Source organism: Gasterosteus aculeatus, chromosome 7, assembly GCF_964276395.1.
Source record: "Gasterosteus aculeatus chromosome 7, fGasAcu3.hap1.1, whole genome shotgun sequence".
NCBI classification, from domain to species: domain Eukaryota; kingdom Metazoa; phylum Chordata; class Actinopteri; order Perciformes; family Gasterosteidae; genus Gasterosteus; species Gasterosteus aculeatus.
Genome location: NC_135694.1, coordinates 735,147 through 759,271, shown reverse-complemented (window position 1 = coordinate 759,271; position 24,125 = coordinate 735,147). Strand labels below are relative to the sequence as shown.

Below are 24,125 nucleotides of genomic sequence, written 5' to 3'. Positions count from 1 at the left end.
ATTTCCTGTAATACAGAAATCCACCAAGACAACAGCAGCATGGACGCCAGTGTGGATCAAATGTCCCCATTCACTGCGAAGACGAGAGGAAAGCGAGTCCTTCAGGATCTGTGTGAGTTTGGTGATGAGCCAAACGGTGCTTTGGCTCCGTGCAGTTGCCAGGCAACCAGCGGGGACGACACGAAGCTTCTGCCCATGACACACTTGATAATACAAGAAGTTTAAGAGCCCATGTCGGTCAAAGGTTAGTCAATGATTATTGTCCCAGTGGATTAAAAACACCGTGTTGAGTTTATGGACGCACCAACAAATCAATCACAAGGTACAAGAGAGGAGGAAGAGGAAGAGGAAGAGGAAGGTATCAGTGTCGGTGAGAGACGTGAGCAGAAGGAGGAGCAGAAGGTCGGAGGAAGGTTCCCTCCGAGCGGCGAATGGCGACGACCTCGTTCCTCCTTCCAGACGCTCGACGGCTTCATTCACACATCTGAAAACAACGAGGATTTTCTGTCTTTTCACGAATTGTTTTGGTGTCCATGAATCCCTTAAATTGTGTCCTCACTGCCCAAAAGCTCTTTTCTTCTTCTTCTTTGTTTCTAAAGCGTTGTCATCGTCCAAACGTCCTTCATTTGCACAACTTCTACAAAAAGTCTTTAATTCTCACAAATATTCTCACGAGAAAAAGAGAGAACGACTCCACAGACGTCCTCATTGTGCCGCCGTGATGGCGAGATGCTGAGAAGTCATGTGACATTAAATAAAAAGACAGAACCCATTAGGAGAACAGGGTCGTGTGGTGGAACCAACACACCACGGGAACGATGCTCGTTATTAATAATACTAATAATCAGAGTAAGTTGGATGATTAAACGGTGAATAAGGATGATTGACGAGGATTATCGTGGTGCTGCCGGCGGCGTCTCACTACAAACCACATGTGACAGAAACATGAATGAACTCTTCTACTCGTACACGCCTGCAAGAGACAACAGAGACAAAGAGTCCACATTACATTACATTTAATAATCCTTTAATTAGCAGCAGAGGGATTTACAATCCGTCCCACAGATCGTATTATGGTCTTTTACTAATAGTGATACGAGCCATCGTCACTAGTGGCTCCATCTCTCTGAGGCCCGATCGTCTCATCCTTTGGGTCCAAAGCGACGGCGTCATAAACTGGACCGGCCGTCTTTAATTCTTCATTTCCTCCTTCCGAGTGTTTGGGATGATCTTCCAGGGGAAGCTGGCGGCCGGCGGTCTCCGTCCAAGCGGAGGAACCTCCCCCGGAGGCTTGAGAGGAGCGTCGATAGATCTCATTTCTTCTGCTCGCAGCTCGATGACCACGCGCAGTCCGACCAGAACACAGATAGAAATCAGCGCCCACTGACGTCCACGAGCACCGAGTTCAGGTCAATTGATCCACGAGGGGGAAAATCCATCCGTCCCTTCCTGCTTTTAGAAGAGCCGCCGGCCGACCTTCCACAGCTCAGAGGTCATGGAGGCTTTTTGCGAGTCGTCCTCGGCTGCTTCATTTGGATGCGCGCAAACACGCGTCACGTCACGTGGCCCACGCGGACCACACGGACCACACAGACCACGCGGCCCACGTGGACCACACCGACCACACAGACTACACGGACCACACAGACCAAACGGATCACACGGACCACACAGACAGACCACACGGACCACATGGCCCACACGGATCACTCGGACCAAGCAGACAGACCCCACGGACTACACGGCCCACACAGACAGACCACACAGACAGACCACACAGACCACACAGACAGACCACACAGACCACACAGACAGACCACACGGACCACACGGCCCACACAGACCACACGGACCACACGGACCACACAGACAGACCACACGGACCACACGGCCCACACAGACCACACGGACCACACGGACCACACAGACAGACCACACGGACCACACAGACAGACCACACGGACCACACGGCCCACACAGACCACACGGACCACACGGACCACACAGACAGACCACACGGACCACACGGCCCACACAGACCACACGGACCACACGGACCACACAGACAGACCACACGGACCACACAGACAGACCACACGGACCACACGGCCCACACAGACCACACGGACCACACGGACCACACAGACAGACCACACGGACCACACGGCCCACACAGACCACACGGACCACACGGACCACACAGACAGACCACACGGACCACACGGCCCACACGGATCACTCGGACCAAGCAGACAGACCCCACGGACTACACGGACCACACAGACCACACGGACCACACAGACCACAGAGACAGACCACACGGCCCACATGGACCACGCAGACCACACAGACAGACCACACGGACCACACAGACCACACGGCTCACGCGGACCACAAATTCCCTTTCTGGGCTGTGAAGGCAGCGTGCAGGTTCTAGTCAACACGTGTCCAAACACCAGATGTGGATTCCAGCGTGAACCTTCTGTTGGGACACGAGACACACGATTTAACAGAGAGGCGCTTTCAGCCTGAAGCAACGAACAATGTGTTTCCATTTGCTTCCTTTCAGCATCCAGTGAGCTGCACCTTTGAATGAAATGGATCTTCTGCTCTGATACGTTTCTTCAGGCCACGCAGACATCAGCGCACAGTCAACCAGAACCGGTTCATCTGCAAATGACACATTTTGCTCTTTCTCGATAAAACCGCTTCCCAATAAAGAGAAAGCACAACTTAAAGCATCAACTTGCTTCAACAAAAGCAGAAAGCATCTGTGGAAACACGACTAATGTGTAAATGTTCTTCTACTGGAAGCTAAATGTTAGCATTCGTTAGCTCAGCTCGAGGTTCTTCTTCTGTCTTTAGATGGAAGAGGAGTGAAGCCGTTAAAAGTTAATTAGGCAGCAGGAAGAATGAGAACACGTTTGTGTGCGGCAGAGATTCAAAGAAAAGTGTCTGAATAACTACGTGTGTGTGTGTGTGTGTGCGTGTGTGTGTGTGTGTGCGTGTGTGTGTGCGTGTGTGCGTGTGTGCGTGTGTGCATGTGTGTGCGTGTGTGTGCGTGTGTGTGTGTGTGTGTGTGTGTGTGTGTGTGTGTGTGTGATTCATCTGCTCCCAGCAGGACACACAAACACTGGGGTAACTCTGTCGTCCCCTGACACGCTGAACGGGGGAAGCAGCGTTTTTCGGGCTGAATGTGAATGAGGAGCAGCTCTTGTCTCTGATGTCAAGACGCCTGTCAGCCAATCAGAGGCCGCGTCTCTCTGCCTGGAATCTGAGGAAGGAAAGGGTGACCTCCATTGTCCTGGTTAACGACAGAGAGTTTGCTGTTATTACGATGAGTAAAGGACGAGGGGGAGGTCCGGGGGGGGGGGGCTCAGAGACCTCCTCCAGGTCCCATCGGTCTGCTGAGGACAAAACGCCTCCGGCTTCCATGAGGACGAGGAGCTTCAAAGCAGCACCACGTCCCAGGAGGGACGCAGAAGACTGTGAGAAGTCCTCCGATGTCCAACCGTCCGTCCCTTCTCACACGGACCGGCGGAGGCCGGCGGGACGGGAATCTTTCAGCCAATGGGGGCTCGACATGTGAGGTGGAGGAGTGAGGATGAAGCAGACACCTCCTAAGAGAAGCGCTCGGAGGCCTCCAGCTGTCAGAGACACCAGAAGACGTCACTCACAATGAAGACCTGCATTCGATTGGCGTCCCTCTCAGGACGCGAGCGACACGATTACTGAACCAGTGATCCAGTGAAGAGTCAACGAGCTCCTCTGATTCTACACAGACGCTCGTAAAACACACAAACACGCACGCACACACACACGCACGCACACACACACACACACACACACACACACACACACACACACACACACACACACACACACACACACACACACACACACACACACACACACGCACACACACACGCACACACGCACACACACACGCACGCACACGTCTGCTCTGGCGGGTCGAGTGCTGAACAGATGAGGACACTGATCAGTGAGTATTGATCGGTGCTTGCAGACAGCAGGAGTGAGTTAAAATAATTTGGATGCAGTGTGTGTGTGTGTGTGTGTCTGTGTGTGTGTGTGTCTGTGTGCGTCTGACTGACGGGTCCCACACTGCGTCCAGCCCGGGGGGACAGCCGCTCGGCCTCACATCTGTCCCCAGCAGAGTGTGTCCTCACTCACTGTTGGAGCTGTCGGTCCCAGATATCGACCCCCTATGAGTCCTCGGTAGGCCGTGGTCACGGGCCCCCCGGTGGGGGGTCCCAAGTGCTGCCGGCGGTCCTTGCGTAATGGCGATGTTGGTTAAGCGGTCACATGACTTCCACCCTAAGTACTTATTCGCCGCACATGTTCCATCACTCAGGAAACCACTCGGCCTCGAGTGGGGAGGTTTTCCTGGTCGACATCATTTCTCTCTACTTGACCTTTGCCCCCCCTTACGTTACCATGGAGACAGGAGGGTGAAAACAAGTTGAACGTGTTACGTTTGAATGTTTGAGACCAGACAGGAGAACTAGAAACTACTGATTAGAATACATGTGGCAGCTAGCTTAGCATGGACCTGCTAGTCCGCGCTGTGCTAGCACGCTAGCACGCACCATGCTAGTAAAACGAGTGCCACTTTTCCACCGGAGGTTCAGAGGAGGAGAAACTACTGAGGAGATGGCAGCTCTGCTTTGTGGATTCCTCCCTTTGTTCTTCTTACATGAACATGAATGAAGACTCTGAGCCGGGGGGCCGGGGGGCCGGGGGGCCGGGGGGGGCTGTGAGGCTCCATAAGGCAAATCTATTCTCTTACAGCCCCAATGGATCCGTTTGGAATACATCAGTTTAGTCAGCCTCACATTCACTTCAATGACTGAAATATGACCCAAAATATGACGAAATATGATGTAATATGATCCTAAATATGATGTAATATGATCCTAAATATGATGTAATATGATCCTAAATATGATGAAATATGATCCTAAATATGATGTAATATGATCCTAAATATGATGTAATATGACCTTATTTGGCTAAAATGTTACTAAATATAAACAAGCAACCTTTGGGAAAAAGATTTGTAGAATAACAAGAAGTGGTTTCTGATCTCCTGCTTCAGTTTGATTGACAGATGGTTTGTCTAATCACCAGCTGCGCACATATAAGGGTGGACCCCCCCTCACTAATTATACCTCATAAAGTCTGTGTTTAAGTCAGGAGGGGGTGTGGCTACCTGACGTCTAGGCTGTGACATCATCAACAACAGCGACACGCCTTCCGTTCTCAAAGGATCCGCCTTGTTGTGTTGTGGAATTGTTGTTTTAGTGTATTTGTGTTGGTCCGCATAACGAGTGTGAACTTCAGTGTTGCCAGATGTTTCCAGATGTTTGGGTCAGATGGGCTCAGCAGCTTCTCTCTCTTGTTGAAACGCAGACTTTAGTCACACATTTCAGAGATGACAACATTTTGGAGAATGTTTCTAACGGACTATTAAAGGGAACCGAGGACCAGTGGATCCTGGGGGAGGAGGGCGTGTCCCTGACGCCCCAGGCTCCGCCCCCATCGCGTGACCTCACTCAGCCCCGGTGACCCAGCACACGTTCATGCCAGTGAAAGCCTCTTTAGATTCAAGCCTCTGTGGGTAAAACAGTCCAAACATGTGGTCTTTGTCCTCCAGATGTTTACGTGTATCCGAGGGTATCGATCTGATAATCACCTCTGGGCTGACTCCGCCCTCTTTACCGACCACCAGGGAGAGGAAGACGCCATTACCCCCCCGGCCCCCCGTCTCTCTCAATCTGGTTTTATTATATTTACGCGCTAAGTGACACAACAATGATTCACGTGATTGTTCAGCAGATGTTCGGTCACCTGGTGGATCATTTATTGTGCATTAAACTCCACTGATGGAGCAATGAGGTCGTCTCCTCCACACGTCCCGCCTGTGACCTTTGATATATATATTTATATATATTTAAAGCAGCTATGTGGTGATGTCTTCACAGCACGGTGAGCGCTGGCTAAAGTTAACCGCTAGTCTAAAAGTAAGTGTTGCTAAGCAACCGACTATCCGACCTCAGCGTTCTTTACATACATGGAAAGCACTGACGTGATTAGTGGGGGGGTAAACATGGGGGAGGGACTAACTCAAGTTCTTCTTCCATCACAACGTCCAGACGGGAAGTTCTCCGGCCCCCCGGTTACCGTGGAGACCAGCGCACTCACAGCTGATTCTTGTCCGTTAGCAACAAACTAATTAGATTTAAAATGGAACAGAAGCTACAGTGAACACACACAGACACACACACACACACACACACACACACACACACACACACACACACACACTCACACACACACACGCAGTAAGAATGGGCCCAGAGGTCAGAGGTCAGTACGTCTGTTGTTGTTGTTGTTGTTACAGTCTCACAGAAGGACACAATAAACATGGGAGCTGAGTTTACATTCATCTCCTTCACGAGTCTCAGCTGAGGGACAGAGACGTTAACTACGACTCCCATGGTGCATTGGGCTACACGCGTGTCCACAGGATCCACGGGCTCTTCCATTCCCTTATGGACGAATGTGTTCCTCCTTACAGTTCAAACACCTCTGCTAACGTTGTTATGAAGGAGGCGCTCAGCCCCGGAGCATGATGGGAAAGCTGTGGGGGGGCGAGAGACGGCAGGGTGGAGGAGGGGGGGTGGAGGTGGATGCAGAGAGATGGAGCTCCTTCCTCCTCGACCCGTTTACATGCACCAAATATCACCCGTGTTCCCACAGAGGATGACCTCCTGTATGTGAGGGACACGAGGCCATACCTCCTCCTCCTCCTCCTCCTCCTCCCCCTCCTCCCCCTGCTCCTCCCGCTCCTCCTCCTCCTCCTCCTCCTCCCACTCCTCCCCCTGCTCCTCCCGCTCCTCCTCCTCCTGCTCCTCCCCCTCCTCCCCCTGCTCCTCCTGCTCCTCCCCCTCCTCCCCCTGCTCCTCCTGCTCCTCCCCCTCCTCCCCCTGCTCCTCCCGCTCCTCCTCCTCCTGCTCCTCCCCCTCCTCCCCCTGCTCCTCCCGCTCCTCCTCCTCCTGCTCCTCCCCCTCCTCCTCCTCCTCCTGCTCCCCTCCTCCTCCTCTTCCTCCTCCTCCTGCTCCTCCTGCATGGATGGAGCATAGACCTACTCTATATAGAATGTACAGTATGTGTATAAGGTGAGAACTTGTTCCTTCTGACAGGATCCGTGTGCGACACCACAGCACAGCTGTGGCTGAACTGCATTGTGGGTAGTGTAGGCATTGTGGGTACTGTAGGCGTTGTGGGTACTGTAGGCATTGTGGGTAATGTAGGCTTTGTCTGAAACGAGAGAGGAGAGGAATCTCTGAATCGATTAAAAAGTGCAAAGCTAAATCCTTTATTGTTGATGTACGTTTGGCTGATTGAAACAACGTGTTACTCCACCTTGTCCTCCACCCACAAGAGCATCCACCTTCAGTCCCCTCAGCCACAGTAAGACACGTCACAGACACCGTGCGTCCTCCACAGTGCCTCCATGCATTCGCTCTGCTCATCTTCTCACACCTTGTATGTGGACAATCAGACCCCCCCCCCCCTGAGTGAAGGAGCCGGAGGCTTCACACATGGGATGAAGATGAAGATGAAGATGGAGTCCAAGTCGCTGTTTCCTTCGTTATAGTCGAGGAAACTTTATTATGTCGACGGATACATTATTTTTTATTCCAGAACAAACTTCACAAACCCTTCATGGAAAGTTTCATGACCCCCCCCCCGTCCACCCCCCCAAAGCAAAGGTCCTGGTCCTCCTCCTGCATCCATGTCTCTATTGTCTCTATTGTCTCTATTGTCCCTCTCTCTCTCCGGTTGTCTTCTGGGGACATGGAGGTTTACCCCGATTGCGTCCCCCGCCCCCCCCCCCCCAGTCCATCCGCCCTTGGGGGGCTCACACGTCGGTGGTGTTCAGGTGGGTGGACACCCCGTCCTGGCTTTCGAGCACCGTCTTCTTCGCCCTCCCCCCGTCTCCTCGCCCTCCTGCTCCTTGCCCCCCGCCGACGGGCAGAATGCTGTCCAGCCGGCCGCCCCTCCCCCGCTGGCCCCCGCGACACTTGAAGACGGCGAGAAAGGCGGCGCGGTAGTTGCGGTTCATCCAGCCGTACAGCAGCGGGTTGGCGAAGGTGGAGCACATGGCGCCCACGTGGAAGACGGTGTAGAGCAGGCGGAAGTCGCGCCTGTCGGGCACCGAGCCGTCGATGTCGGTGGCCAGCTGGAAGGCGTGGAAGGGCAGCCAGCTGACGGCGAACACCACCACCATGGTCACCAGCATCTTGGTGGTCTTGCGGCGGCGGGCGGTGGCGCTCGGAGGTGCCGGCGGCGCCGCTGGTCTCCGCCGGGCCCACGTGGCCGCGCAGCTTGGACCAGATGCGGCAGTAGGCGAAGGAGATGATGGACAGCGGCAGGAAGTACTGCAGGATCAGCATGGAGATGCTGTACACGGTGCCGTCGGTGCTCTTACCGGGCCACTTCTCCGTGCACACCTGAGGGACGGGGACAGGACACATTAGTCCTGATCCACTTCAGCATCTGATCCACATTAGTCCTGATCCACATCAGCATCTAATCCACATTAGTCCTGATCCACATCAGAATCTGATCCACATCAGGATCTGATCACATCAGGATCTGATCCACTTCAGGTTCTGATCCACATCAGGATCTGATCACATCAGGTTCGTTGGGGAGGAGGTGTGGGGAGGAGGAGGTGTGGGGGAGGAGGAGGTGGGGGGGAGGAGGAGGAGGTGGGGGGGGAGCGGGACGGAATATGAGGAAATGTGAATATGAGTACGGCTCCAGGAGGAGGAGGAGGTGGGGGGGAGGAGGAGGAGGAGGAGGAGGGGGAGGAGGAGCTGTGGGGGAGGAGGAGGTGGGGGAAAGAGGAGGTGTGGGGGAGGAGGGGGGGGGAGGAGGAGGAGGAGGTAGGGGGGGAGCGGGAGGGAATATGAGAAAATGTGAATATGAGTACGGCTCCAGGAGGAGGAGGAGGTGGGGGGAGGAGGAGGTGGGGGGGGGAGGAGGTGGGGGGAGGAGGAGGTGGGGGGGGGAGGAGGAGGAGGTGGGGGGATGAGGAGGTGGGGGGGGGGAGGAGGAGGAGGAGGAGGAGGAGGTGGGGAGGAGGAGGTGGGGGGGGAGGAGGTGGGGGGAGGAGGAGGTGGGGGGGAGGAGGAGGAGGTGGGGAGATGAGGAGGTGGGGGGGGGAGGAGGAGGAGGTGGGGAGGAGGAGGTGGGGGGGGAGGAGGTGGGGGGGAGCGGGACGGAATATGAGGAAATGTGACGACGTATCTAAATTGTTCAAAGAGTTCAAAGCAGGAGGAGAAGAGGGGGGTCGAGGGGGGAGATAGACGGAGATGAAAGACACGGAGAGGCAGGGGGGAGATCAAAGGGACGGAGGAGGAGGGCTGCGCTGCGTGTGCGTGTGCGTGTACCTGGATGGCGTGTCCGGGCTCCAGGCTGAAGGAGCCGTACTCCCTGAAGATGGCCAGAGGACTCGCCAGCACGGCGCTCAGCACCCAGGTCAGCGCGATCACCCCGAAGCACACGTCCTTACGCATCCTGGTCTCCAGGTGGTACACAATGCACCTGGAACACGCACACACACGCAGACACACACACACACACACAGAGGGGATTAACAGTGAAAGAGGGAACACGGCGGTATTTGTACCTCAGGTTCTTCTGTCGCCTCCCTGGAGGCTTCATGAGAGCTGCTCTGTCTGATAGAGACCTGTCAATCAGCGTGTAGCCCCGCCCCAAAGCGTCCCCTGCTTCATGGTCTGTTTCACTCTGAATGGACCATAAGTCACTAAATGAACACTTGAAGACTTGAAACTAGAGACTGAGACCTATGGGAGCAGAGGAGTCGCCCCCTGCTGGTCACTACAGAGAAGTAGAGTCATTTCCTCATAGACGTCTATGGGAGCAGAGGAGTCGCCCCCTGCTGGTCACTACAGAGAAGTAGAGTCATTTCCTCATAGACGTCTATGGGAGCAGAGGAGTCGCCCCCTGCTGGTCACTACAGAGAAGTAGAGTCATTTCCTCATAGACGTCTATGGGAGCAGAGGAGTCGCCCCCTGCTGGTCACTACAGAGAAGTAGAGTCATTTCCTCATAGACGTCTATGGGAGCAGAGGAGTCGCCCCCTGCTGGTCACTACAGAGAAGTAGAGTCATTTCCTCATAGACGTCTATGGGAGCAGAGGAGTCGCCCCCTGCTGGTCACTACAGAGAAGTAGAGTCATTTCCTCATAGACGTCTATGGGAGCAGAGGAGTCGCCCCCTGCTGGTCACTACAGAGAAGTAGAGTCATTTCCTCATAGACGTCTATGGGAGCAGAGGAGTCGCCCCCTGCTGGTCACTACAGAGAAGTAGAGTCATTTCCTCATAGACGTCTATGGGAGCAGAGGAGTCGCCCCCTGCTGGTCACTGCAGAGAAGTAGAGTCATTTCCTCATAGACGTCTATGGGAGCAGAGGAGTCGCCCCCTGCTGGTCACTACAGAGAAGTAGAGTCATTTCCTCATAGACGTCTATGGGAGCAGAGGAGTCGCCCCCTGCTGGTCACCACACAGAACGCAGCTTTATCTCATGAAGCTTTGTTCTCACAGACCTGCTGAGAACGTTTCTCCAGAGGTGACGCTTATGTTTAATATCAGCTAGTTGGATTTCTGCTGCTATTAAATGCCGACAAGGAAACAGAAACACGACTGACAACATTAAAGTGTGTCAGAACGATAAGGAGAGCAGATGTCTCAGGTCCCGGGACAGGTGTACCAGAAACAGGGATTAAAGCCGCCCGACTTCAGTGAAGCCTTCTCTTTTATCTTTGACATAACTTTTAGCGTACCTGTCGGTTTAGTTCATGCAGGTTTAGACGTGAGATGGGCCTCACAGGGTCAAAGGGAACTAAAGGAGATGCTTCCATCATTTCAGAGACTTCACTTATCGCTCTGCCTAATTACTTTTACCATCTCTTGTCCTGAGGGAGCCACGGCGACAGATGACGAGAGAACGATGAGAATAAAAAGCCAGAATTGGTGCTTTTCTCTTCATTAAGAACAAGAGCTTCACCTCAAGCTCCACACACGGGGACCATGAGGAGGCTGCAGATGGATCGGGCTCTTGCTCATGACGTTCTCCTTGTGGATCTGTGAGCTCTAGGCTCCACCCACCTGTGGCGGTCCAGGGCGATGACGTTGAGCGTCACCGTGGAGACGTGCACGGCGAGGCCCTGAGCGTAGGGCAGCAGGAAGCAGAGCGTGCTGCCGAACTTCCACTCGCCCTGCAGCGTGTAGACCAGCGTGAAGGGGAGGCACAGCGTGTTGACCAGCAGGTCGGCTGCAGGCGGGACACAGTTATCAATAACGATTAGGAATCATTACATCATGACTTCCTGTTTCACCGTCCTGATGAGCAGAATCCAGCTTTACACAAATAAAGCCTCAGATATTCTCACAGATTAAAGTATTACATTTAGAAAAAGACCTTTTTTCCGGTGTGCGTCTTGCTGAACATCTGTATGTGTTGTTATAAAGCATCTGGAAACAATGCGTCTGTACAGCTGTAAATACACTTTATTTCATTTGGCAACGTTTACAGTTTGAGTTTGGATCCCACAGAGGTTCTGTTCATCTCAGGCTGCTCGGGATGAATAAAACGTGGGCTGTTATCTGCATGCGAGATGAAGTCCGTAGAGTTGGAGGTGTGTCTTCATCCACCTGAACCCTCCTCTGACCTTCTGCCCGACACCATCTGAGACCTCTGTGAGCGGCAGGAGAGCGGCGGAGACGTGCTGCATGAGTCCTCCTCCGCCTTCATGTCCCTTCACGCTCCGCACAACGCGTCCTCGCTGAGGGAGCAGCTGGGGAGTCATGTGACCTGCTGAGCCCAAGATCCTCTTTCATCTGCTGGTCACATGCCCGGTCCGCTGGCGTTAACATCTGCTGCTGTCAACATCTGGAGCTAAAGGTCGCGGCACGTTAGCCGAGCTACGCTAACGCACTCACTGACTCACAACTTACTCTTGAAAAGTCCACATAACGATTATGATTAATCATTTCATCACCCGAAAGTACTGAAGGAGATCAGGTTCAGGCTCGTCCTCCTCTGTGGTTCAACACGTGGTTCACATCACGTGTGCATCACGTGTGCATCACGTGTGTCCCCGATGATGCTACGTAGTTAGCTCGGGTCACTTAGCACACATCTTCCCAAACGCTCTCTGGAGCCCACGCAGCTCATGGTGGGTCTCCTCACGTGGGTCTCAGTCTGACCTCCGACCTCCAGAGACGTGAGACCCAGCGACCCGTACCGCGGGAGGGGGACGAGGCCGAGCCGCGAGCCTCCGCCGGTTGGGGATGTTTCGGCGGCGATAAGGGCGGCGTGCCAAGTCGAGTTAGAGTCAGAGGGAGAGCTGCCGTGTCCCTTCCCACGTTCAGCCCTTTCAAAGTAAAACCTGTCTCCACAGGAGACGGGCGGTTTGAGGACAGTGACCAACTTTCATTTGTTTCTTCCTGTCAGACGGTTAAATAAAGGTCTCCTGATCGAGGACGGACACAGAGACCGGATCCAGTGTCTCACGGTTGCCCGGTTACGGCCCCCAGGTTACCGTTGACAACGGGGCACCGACACACGACCGAGCACATTTTTGTTCATTCTATGTCTTCTGATCTGTCTTCTGAGCGTCCACACCGGGACAAAGACACAAAGAGACGGACGGAGACGGAGGATCCCGCTACTGTTCCTGTTTGTGGGGAATTTAACCGAAAACCTTCTGGCTGCACATTTCACATCACATCCGTCACGCTGCTTCTGCTCCACTGCCTCGTCCTCCTCCACGTCCTCCACGTCCTCCTCTGTCTCTCTTCTGTCTTTCTTCATGTCCACAGAGCGTCACGCTTATTAAAGGTATGTAGGCACACGTTACATTCTCACAATGAATGAATGTGCTTCTTCAGTTCACGAGAACTCGTCTCCGTTTCTTTCCTTCAACGTTCTACCACATCGGCCCAGAAGATAAGCGAATGAAACACGGTTTCCTCTCGTGCCACAAAGTCGATAAATGTAGAACACCAGAACGCAGAACCGACCTTTCAAAATAAAGGACGGCCGCAGGAGCGTCTCACATAAAAGCAGATGTGGAACCCAACACAACATGAATGTAGTTTGTGAACACAGACGTTTCACGTTTGTCCTCCAGTTTCGGATCTACGAGCTCTTCGGTTTCAGAGGAGCCATTTGATCTCTTTTTCATCTCTTTCATGTAACATGAAGGTTTCTGTCTCCAACAGGAGCAGCCTGGTAGAGGCCTTCATCTTCGTACCCATGCGTCCATGAATGGAGACAGCAGGACGCAGGTCACGTGACCCAGCAGTTCTCTCTGTGGCTCCAAGGAGCTGAAACGGGAGAAAACGTCCAGCTGTTTACGGCTTCATGTCCAGTCGACCTTCGTCGAACCACGAAGCTCAACGCGAAGCAGAGGAGCTTCCTTCCATCCAGCGGATTTAAAAAGCGTTTCACTGATGGAGATGAAGAGAACCGGTGCTGCTCCCACCGGCCCTCCTCAGGGACGCCACGGACCTGTGTGGACTAATCCACGAGGGGGTTTGAAGCAGAACTCCTCCTGGAGGGTCAGGGTGCGCTCGATGAGTCGGGGTTACGCAATCAGAAGACTCAACAACAACGTTCTACCCAACAAAATAATAATAATGCTGTAAAACCTGCATTTCATGTTTTATATTGAGTGAAAGTTTTCACCCCTGCAGGTCAGTTTCTAATGTATGTATATATATGTACATATATATGTAAATATATATATGTATATATATACATATATATATATATATGTATATATATACACATATCTCCACACACACTCAGCTGGATGTCCTATTTATTTTCATGAATTGAAGATAATTTACACTTCAAAGTCGGAGCTCTTTATCTTTGTCTCCCACTCTCTCCGATTTAAATCCCTTCAGACTCTTACAAAATATGATGTCCGCTGCTCGTTATCTAGTGCAGCTGATAAAAGACCAGGGTGTGTGTACACGCAGTGAGTACACACATCGTGTACTCACTGCGTGTACACCCTGTGAGTACACGCTGTGAGTACACACATCGTGTACTCACTGCGTGTACACCCTGTGAGTACACGCTGTGAGTACACACATCGTGTACTCACTGTGTGTACACCCTGTGAGTACACGCTGGTCACATTTGACATGTGGTGAGAACACAGAATGTCAGACACACGAACAATGAGCAGACATCACAGGGAGGATTACAACTGCAGAGACAGACGACCTCCAGAGGGTCAACACACACACACACACACACACACACACACACACACACACACACACACACACACACACGCACACACACACACACACACACAAGCCATCATGTCTGGAGGATTTCTCGATTGAGGTCTGACAGCTTCAAATCAGAGCTTACGTGTGTGTGTGTGTGTGTGTGTCAGTGTGTGTGTGTGTGTCAGTGTGTGTGTGTCAGTGTGTGTGTCAGTGTGAGTGTGTGTGTCCACATACCAACAGCCAGGTTGGCGATGAAGAAGTTGGTGACGGTGCGGAGGGTCTTGAAGCGGTAGATGACGTAGATGACCAGAGAATTACCCAGAACCCCCAGCACGATGATGGTGCTGTAGGCCAAGATCAACACCACCTGCCGACAACAACAACAACAACAACAACAACAGCTGTTACCACAGGATGCGCATCTTCATTTCATACTCTGTATGATACTATGATTGATACTATGGTACTATGAATGATACTATGGTACTATGATACTATGAATGATACTATGGTACTATGAATGATACTATGATACTATGAATGATACTATGGTACTATGAATGATACTATGGTACTATGAATGATACTATGGTACTATGAGAAGTACATAACACTTAAGTTCTCATCCTGTGAGTATTTGGTCAGAAGGTCTCTACTATGAGACACATCACCACGTTGTCCACCTCCCACCTGCACACTCAGCAGCTTGATGGGGTCCTCCTGGAAGTCCACTACGTCAAACAGCGGCGTGGGCAGCGCGGGGGGGGCGGGGCCGAGGAAGACGTCCGGCGTGGCGTTGGCTGAGCTGAAGGCCTCCATGTCCGATCACAAAGCCATGTCCCCGAGTCCCTCACACGGCTCTAGGGTCGAGGACACAGGCAGAGACACAGGTCAACAGGTGGGACAGAGAGGGTCTGTGTCCCTTTAAGAGGCAGTGGACCTTAAAGCGGCGCCGCTGTCCTCCGGAGGCGCCGGGGTGAACGGCCCCCCGCTGGGTAGACAGCAGACTCGTTGCCATGGACACAAACAGCAGGAAGTGATGTCACGTGATGATCACTTCCTGCTCTAAAACCAACGTACACCGACCCTGCAGACGTCCTGATCGGGTCGCATCCCAGAACCGGCTCATTGTTCCTAAACGGATCGTGTGAAGCAATGACAGCGGATTATTTCCTGAGTAGATCAGAAAAGTCAATCACAAACGTATCTCGTCTCTACAGGAATCAGTGGTTCTACCGAACCATATTAAAGTTACATCACTGGATCATGAGGAACTTGCTTACAATGATGGGAAAATCACATGTACCCTTCAAAATAAAAGACTGGGCTGAAAGACCACATCATGTCCCAACTAAAGTCCAATATGTCCAAACGTGAATACAGCGGCGGAGGAAAGAGAGTCACTGCGTTACAGTGTTACGAATAAGGGGAAGCGTTGTCATGGAGACGTTCAGTCGGAAGGGACGAGCTGTCTTCAGATGTGTCAAAGGGAGCAGAGAATGAGAGAAGAAAATCAGTGTTATTCAAAACTAAGAGTTACTATGGAAGGAACCGTCATCGTCATCATAATCATAGTCATCATCATCATCGTCACCACCACTCGGTTTTGCTGCTTTCACAGCTTTTCGGCTTTCCAGCCTGTAGCTCCTCAGAAGTGGACGATTGGTTGACTGGGTTTCTTTAAAGGACAAACGTCCACCCCATCGTGCTGTTCAGAGCCACGACGAGTGATGGAGCAGGAAGTGGAGCACGGAGAAAGGAGTTGGACGGAGTGGAGGACCTCCTGCTGAGGGGGCGAGGGGGGGCAGGTACTTCCACCGTGGACCAGGAGATGAAACGCTGCGAATCGAATCACAAATCCAGGCCAGTGCACAATTTAAGCTTTACAAATGGTACGTATCCATGGAAACCCGTGAAACCCTGACGTCTGGACAATCAGAGCAGCCGGTCCATTTCCACATCTGTCCTCGGTCGCCCCCTCGCCCCCCCGTCCCATAGTCCAGGTCAAAAGAAGGAACAAAGAACGTCCTACTCACTGTGTCTATACAGTGTGTGTATGTATACACACGTATTCATGGGAATCCATGGCCGCATGAACTGTGACGTGGCGAACCTTTAAGTCACATGACTCATCGGCTGTTTCCGTGTCAACGTCCTTCTGCATTTATTAATGTCGTGGGAACATGTTGAACACGAGCCACCATACAAGAACCCTAAAGAACCTCATAGATGGAAGGAGAGAGGAGAGAGAACCACCTAAACACTGATTCATAGGTCAGGGGGAGGGGCCTCGCCTCAAGGAGGACACTGACCTCTGACCTCCCAGCGCCCCGCACAGGGGATCCATGTCAGAGCAACTCGACACACTGACGTTCATTTCCCTCAACGCTGATGGAGCCGCTCGCTGCAGAGGTGCTGTAAATTTAATCAGCGAGGAGAGCAGGGGACCATGAAGGCAGCACGCCACCCGTTCCCCAATTCCATTTCTGCTGGAATAAGAAATGAAGACAAATCAAACTTCAGACCCAGTGAGCGACTCCGGGGTCTGGAGGAGCCAAACGCGAGCCGACAGGTGGAGCGTTTGGCTCCTTCACCTCCCCCCGCCCTCCCCGGCTTCATTCTTAACACAAACCAGACAGTGGGATGAAACATGTGTTGCCCCGTGAGAACACGGCCCACGTTGGTCCGTCCTCTGGGAGCCGATGAGAACACGGCCCACGTTGGTCCGTCCTCTGGGAGCCGATGAGAACACGGCCCACGTTGGTTCGTCCTCTTGGAGCCGATGAGAACACGGCCCACGTTGGTTCGTCCTCTGGGAGCCGATGAGAACACGGCCCACGTTGGTTCGTCCTCTGGGAGCCGATGAGAACACGGCCCACGTTGGTTCGTCCTCTGGGAGCCGATGAGAACATGGCCCACGTTGGTTCGTCCTCTTGGAGCAGATGAGAACACGGCCCACGTTGGTTCGTCCTCTGGGAGCCGATGAGAACACGGCCCACGTTGGTTCGTCCTCTGGGAGCCGATGAGAACACGGCCCACGTTGGTTCGTCCTCTGGGAGCCGATGAGAACACGGCCCACGTTGGTTCGTCCTCTGGGAGCAGATGAGAACATGGCCCACGTTGGTTCGTCCTCTGGGAGCCGATGAGAACACGGCCCACGTTGGTTCGTCCACTGGGAGCAGATGAGAACACGGCCCACGTTGGTTCGTCCTCTGGGAGCCGATGAGAACACGGCCCACGTTGGTTCGTCCACTGGGAGCAGATGAGAACACGGCCCACGTTGGTTCGTCCTCTGGGAGCCGATGAGAACACGGCCCACGTTGGTTCGTCCACTGGGAGCAGATGAGAACACGGCCCACGTTGGTTCGTCCTCTGGGAGCCGATGAGAACACGGCCCACGTTGGTTCGTCCACTGGGAGCAGATGAGAACACGGCCCACGTTGGTTCGTCCTCTGGGAGCCGATGAGAACACGGCCCACGTTGGTTCGTCCTCTCGGAGCCGATGAGAACACGGCCCACGTTGGTTCGTCCTCTGGGAGCCGATGAGAACACGGCCCACGTTGGTTCGTCCTCTGGGAGCCGATGAGAACACGGCCCACGTTGGTTCGTCCTCTCGGAGCCGATGAGAACACGGCCCACGTTGGTTCGTCCTCTGGGAGCCGATGAGAACACGGCCCACGTTGGTTCGTCCTCTGGGAGCAGATGAGAACATGGCCCACGTTGGTTCGTCCTCTGGGAGCCGATGAGAACACGGCCCACGTTGGTTCGTCCACTGGGAGCAGATGAGAACACGGCCCACGTTGGTTCGTCCTCTGGGAGCCGATGAGAACACGGCCCACGTTGGTTCGTCCTCTGGGAGCAGATGAGAACATGGCCCACGTTGGTTCGTCCTCTGGGAGCCGATGAGAACACGGCCCACGTTGCGCTGGTATTAAAGCCGAGGACACGCTGGTCACCTGGCTGCCGTACGTCCTCCGCTAAGGACTCTGAGCTGTTTAGTCGAGTCCACAGCAGACACACAGACACAAAGACAAGCTGATGAACATGGAGGAGAGACACCACTCGAACATCTGGCTTATTGATTCACTGTAGAACCTCAAACAGAGAGGAGGTGGGATTGAGGAAAGGAGGAACCGAGGAACCGAGGCGGAGAGAGCAGCTGTCGGCTCTCCAACGAATCCAGTTCATCAAACTTTAAAAGGTGGAACGACTGCGCTGATTAAGAATTGATCGTAATGCCACGCGTTGATGTGTCAGCGGCGGTGGACTAGAAGCTGTGTGTCATGAACAAAAGGCAAATGCAGGACGCACTGAAGACTAATTACTGGGTCTGTTCCCTCGTAAGCCGAGAACCATCTTCTCCCTATCGGTCATTTCAAATGCCAACTTTGTGTGAATGTCAGAACACGACTGCGTGCGACGAAAGGAAACAATAACACATTCAGGAGAAAGAAAGTCATTATTTTTGACATTTCTGTAATAATGAAAAAATATACTTAATTTTCTAATTTGTAAACTTTTGCCGTCTGTCGTTATAGAAACGTGTTTAAAAGAGTTCAATGGAAGTTAACAGAACTAAACAGTGAAAAACCGGTAAATATCTATTTAAAGAAAAATGTTCACCAAACTAAAAACATAAGTATGAAAAGTAAAGTTTACAAACGAGGGAATGCTTATTAAGATTAAATGTGGCGTCCCACAGGGGTTAGTGTTGGGCCCTCAGCATCTCACTTCAGGAAAGGATGTTTGACGTGATTAAAATGACATTAAATGACTGTATGGACAACGAGGCAAAGGGCTCCATGTCCACAAACTTATACGGCAGCAAGAAAAGAACATTTACTGTGAAACGTGAAGCAGAAAATGAAGGATTACTGAGACAGACGAGAGGGAAGGACTGTAGACGGCCACTTATAAAACACCATTCAGGCGGCGTGAGGCCGGCAGCCTGAGCGTATTAACGCCGCGCACGGAGGACGCAGCGACTTGAGCAGGAAAAGAGCTTCTTGTTGAGACCTCGGAGAGTTTGAGGGAGCAGCCGGAGCGTGACGCTCCCTCGCTCCGGACCCGAGGGCGCTCAGTGAATCACGTTTCAGCTCGGCCTCGCCTCTGCCGCCGCTTCCCGGGACGGGGACAGAAATAGAGGTGCTGCCAGAGACGGACGGGGAAGTGAGAAAATGGAGTGATGAATAAATGAGTGCATGGTGATGTGGAGCTAAATGGGAGGCAGAGAGAAGATGCAGCAGAGAGGAGAGCGAGCGGCACAGAGCGACTGTGTACAAGCGAGTGGCAGTAAATAGAACAGCATGTCTGACATTCAGGCGTTTACACAATGACTCATCCTCTCTACCAAAACCTCCGTGTACATTTCATGACGGGGGCAGTTTGGCCAATCGGTGATGTAAATGTGTGCCACACCGGTTAGACAATGATGCACCATTTTAGGGGCCGGACCACTTTGGACACTTGGGCGTCATCGTCAGGGGCGACTCGGTAAGACGTCTCCTCCGACAGCAATTTGAGAGGAAGACTACAGTAAAAGACCTGAAGATCAACCTGAGCGCACGATAAAGAACAATAGAGAAGTATATATATATACAGTATATATATATATATATATATATATATATATATACTGTATATATATATATATACAGTATATATACTGTGTTTCCTGCTGTCTTCTCTGCACGCATGGCACCTCCTGCAGGCCTGGCTGCTTAAATCTCATCATACGTGTATTGAAATCAACCACCTTCCCGCAGTGACTGATGAACTGTGCCTCACGCCAATGGCAGGTAGACGAGTCAAACCCAAGGTCAAACGAGCAGAAGTCAAACCCAAGGTCAAACGAGCAGAAGTCAAACTCGCGGTCGGACGGGAAGAAGTCAAGTCAGGACGAGAGAAGAGGAAGCAACAAACCTTCCTGCTTTAACCTGGACGCGTCCATCACGGACCTTTATCCCGCCCACATAACAGCTCCACTGGTGTGTGAATATGTGTGTGTGTGTGTGTGTGTGTGTGTGTGCGCACTCAGCTCTCGCTCACTGGGCACCATAATGAGCCAGTATTGGTGGAACCAGGCTAATGGTGTGTGTGTCTGTGTGTGTGTGTGTGTGTGTGTGTGTGTGTGTGTGTGTGTGTGTGTGTGTGTGTGTGTGTGTGTGTGTTTCACGGGCGCATCGCCTCTCATCATAATAACAACGGCTGTGGGACGGACGGATGTTGGCGGCCATGTTGTGTCCAGTGGAGGTGCTTCCTCCGTCTCCATGAGCCCCTCTGAGGATCCAGGACGGCCTTCGCTCTCTGACTAACTGTTGTCATCATGGCGGCTTTTCAACAACCTTTATTGACCCCGACGAGGAGCCGAGGGAGGAAACAGTGCTGGACCTTTAGAGTCCTTTAGTTCTGCTCCACGTGTCCCTGAAGCACCACTTAGCAAGAAGAGAGTGTGTGTGTGTGTGTGTGTGTGTGTGTGTGTGTGTGTGTGTGTGTGTGTGTGTGTGTGTGTGTGTGTCAATATTTATTCAACAAAACCACGCACACTCACACTCAGTGGGGGGCCACTAAACACCCAGGCCTCGGCACAGCGGGGGGCTACGGGCCTTTTGTGATACACCGGCTGCTTCTGATTGGTCCTCCCTCTCTCACTGAGCTGCATTCTGATTGGCCCTCCCTCTCTCACTGAGCTGCATTCTGATTGGTCCTCCCTCTCTCAATGAGCTGCATTCTGATTGGCCCTCCTTCTCTCACTGAGCTGCATTCTGATTGGTCCTCCTTCTCTCACTGAGCTGCATTCTGATTGGTCCTCCTTCTCTCACTGAGCTGCATTCTGATTGGTCCTCCTTCTCTCACTGAGCTGCATTCTGATTGGCCCTCCCTCTCTCACTGAGCTGCATTCTGATTGGTCCTCCCTCTCTCAATGAGCTGCATTCTGATTGGTCCTCCTTCTCTCACTGAGCTGCATTCTGATTGGTCCTCCTTCTCTCACTGAGCTGCATTCTGATTGGTCCTCCTTCTCTCACTGAGCTGCATTCTGATTGGCCCTCCCTCTCTCACTGAGCCGCATTCTGATTGGCCCTCCCTCTCTCACTGAGCTGCATTCTGATTGGTCCTCCTTCTCTCACTGAGCTGCATTCTGATTGGTCCTCCTTCTCTCAATGAGCTGCATTCTGATTGGTCCTCCCTCTCTCACTGAGCTGCATTCTGATTGGTCCTCCTTCTCTCAATGAGCTGCATTCTGATTGGTCCTCCTTCTCTCACTGAGCTGCATTCTGATTGGTCCTCCTTCTCTCACTGAGCTGCATTCTGATTGGCCCTTACTCTCTCACTGAGCTGCATTCTGATTGGCCCTCCCTCTCTCACTGAGCCGCATTCTGATTGGCCCTTACTCTCTCACTGAGCTGCATTCTGATTGGCCCTCCCTCTCTCACAGAGCTGCATTCTGATTGGTCCTCCCTCTCTCAGTGGTCGATATAAAACACATTCAGCTCAAATTAGATCAACTTCAGATCAAATTATTATATATCAGATTAGAGAAAAACGCTGTCATTCAAAAGTTAAGGACAATACATATATATATGTATATGTATACATATAGATATAAGCCTATGTATACAGCCATTACTGTGTCACCATGGTTACCATGGTAACCACCCTAAAGCAAATCCAAAACAAGACAAAGGGCGATTCTTAACATCCAATAAAGCAATAATCCCTCATCATGGGCTTGTGTTAAAGCTTTTGTCGGGCAGAGATATTACAAATTTTGGTCGGATTGATAAATCATTAGAATTGGGCCACCAGCTGTCAGCTTTTTTGAGGAGGAGGGGGGGGGTAGTTAGGAAGAAACAAGCTCAAAAAATTGAAATTGAATTCTGGATTATTTTTTCTGTTTGATCTTTACTCTTCATTACTCACAGCGCTGCACTAGAAAGTTATTGTTCCTGCAGGTAACACACACACACACACACGCACACACACACACACGCACACACACACACACACACGCACACACACACACACATACACACACACACACACACACACACACACACACACACACACACACACACACACACACACACGCACACACACACACACACACGCACACACACACACACACACACACACACACACGCACACACACACACACACACACACACACACACACACACACACACACACACACACATACACACACACACGCACGCACACACACACACACACACACACACACACACACACACACACACACACACACACACGCACACACACACACACACACGCACACACACACACACACACACACACACACACGCACACACACACACACACACACACGCACACACACACACACATACACACACACACACACACACACACACACACACACGCACACACACACACACACGCGCACACACACACACACACACACACACACACACACACACACAGATGACAATCACTTATGGAGAAAATCATCTTGTGAGTAGTCAACGCCACCGGAAATTCATATTTGACCCGGTATCCGCTGTTCTGTGTGCGTGTGCGTGTGTGTGTGTGTGTGTGTGTGTGTGTGTGTGTGTGTGTGTGTGTGTGTGTGTGTGTGTGTGTGTGACAAAGTGCCCTGTTGGTTCTTCCTCATTAGAAACTCATCAGTGAGGACGGTGCACATTAAAATGACATTTACAAATAGTTTATCCAATATTATTGGATGTATTCCTGCAGTATTATTTGGTGTATTCATGCAGTACTATTGGGTGTATTCCTGCAGTATTATTGGATGTATCCCTGCAGTATTACACAAGTTTTTGTGGTATTGGTTGGTCTCAGTAGTCTCGTCCCAATGTTTGTACCAGTATTCATTTTTGTGCAGAATCATCATTATTATTTTGAAGGTTACCAGAAGGAATATTTACCGACATGAGACGATCTCTGTGCGCGCGCGTCCACGCACGCCGATGCATGGGTGTGCGCGAGGGAGGATAATGATGCGCGCCCTCTTCTAGACGCGTGCACGCGGCTGCGCGTTAACCGTCTCACACCTCGCAAAAACAATATGCACAGTGAGCGTGTGCGCGTGCGTGCGTGCGGGTGACTGACACACTGACCTCTCAGGCTCTCCGGAGCGCGGGTCCCGGCTCCTCTCGGTCCCGGAGGCGGTCACGTGGTTCCCGGTAAAGAAAAAAAGAGACGATGAAATTCACGCACGAGCCCGCTGACTGAAGGTTGCGAGTTTAAATCCCCATCCTCGCGCGTCCGCCACACCACAGCCTGCTCTCCACGCGCCCCTCTCTGCCGCCCGGATTCATCCAAAGCCCCACCAGCACCGGAAAGTTTCCCCCCCCGGAGCAAACGAATCACCGGGAGAGGAGGAGGAGGAGGAGGAGACCGGAGGAGGAGACCGGAGGAGGAGACCGGAGGAGGAGAACGATGCTCGGGTCTCTGGACACGGACACGCGACTGAAGCCTTTACGCACGGCGCGTTTACAGCCCGGTGGATGATCGGGGGAGGAGGGGACGGGTTTCATTCATGTGGGGGGGCGTGTGGGTGGGAGTGAGGTGAAGGAGATGAGGAGGTGAAAAGGAGGAAAGTGAAGGGATGAAGGAAGGAGGAGATGGTAGGAAAGGGGGGATCGGGGGGGGGGTCTGACGGTTGAAATGAGACTTTAAATATTTCAGGTCAACATTGATTTAGTTTCGGTTGTTTGTTGGTTCTGTTCATCGGCCTCATCATGACTTCACATTTAATATT

The 24,125-nt window shown here is 52.2% G+C and overlaps 1 protein-coding gene across 1 annotated transcript; it reads right to left on the bottom strand.

Annotated features, from left to right (window-relative positions):
* Window positions 1–7,818: 7,818 nt before the first annotated feature.
* Window positions 7,819–23,835, bottom strand: npy2rl (neuropeptide Y receptor Y2, like). Its single transcript, XM_078105983.1, is given in 7 exon segments — window positions 7,819–8,350; window positions 8,352–8,540; window positions 9,486–9,639; window positions 11,225–11,390; window positions 14,603–14,735; window positions 15,059–15,228; window positions 23,482–23,835. Coding segments are annotated over 6 exon segments (1,173 nt in total). The 5' UTR covers window positions 15,188–15,228; window positions 23,482–23,835; the 3' UTR covers window positions 7,819–7,948.
* Between the last annotated feature and the right edge of the window lie 290 nt (window positions 23,836–24,125).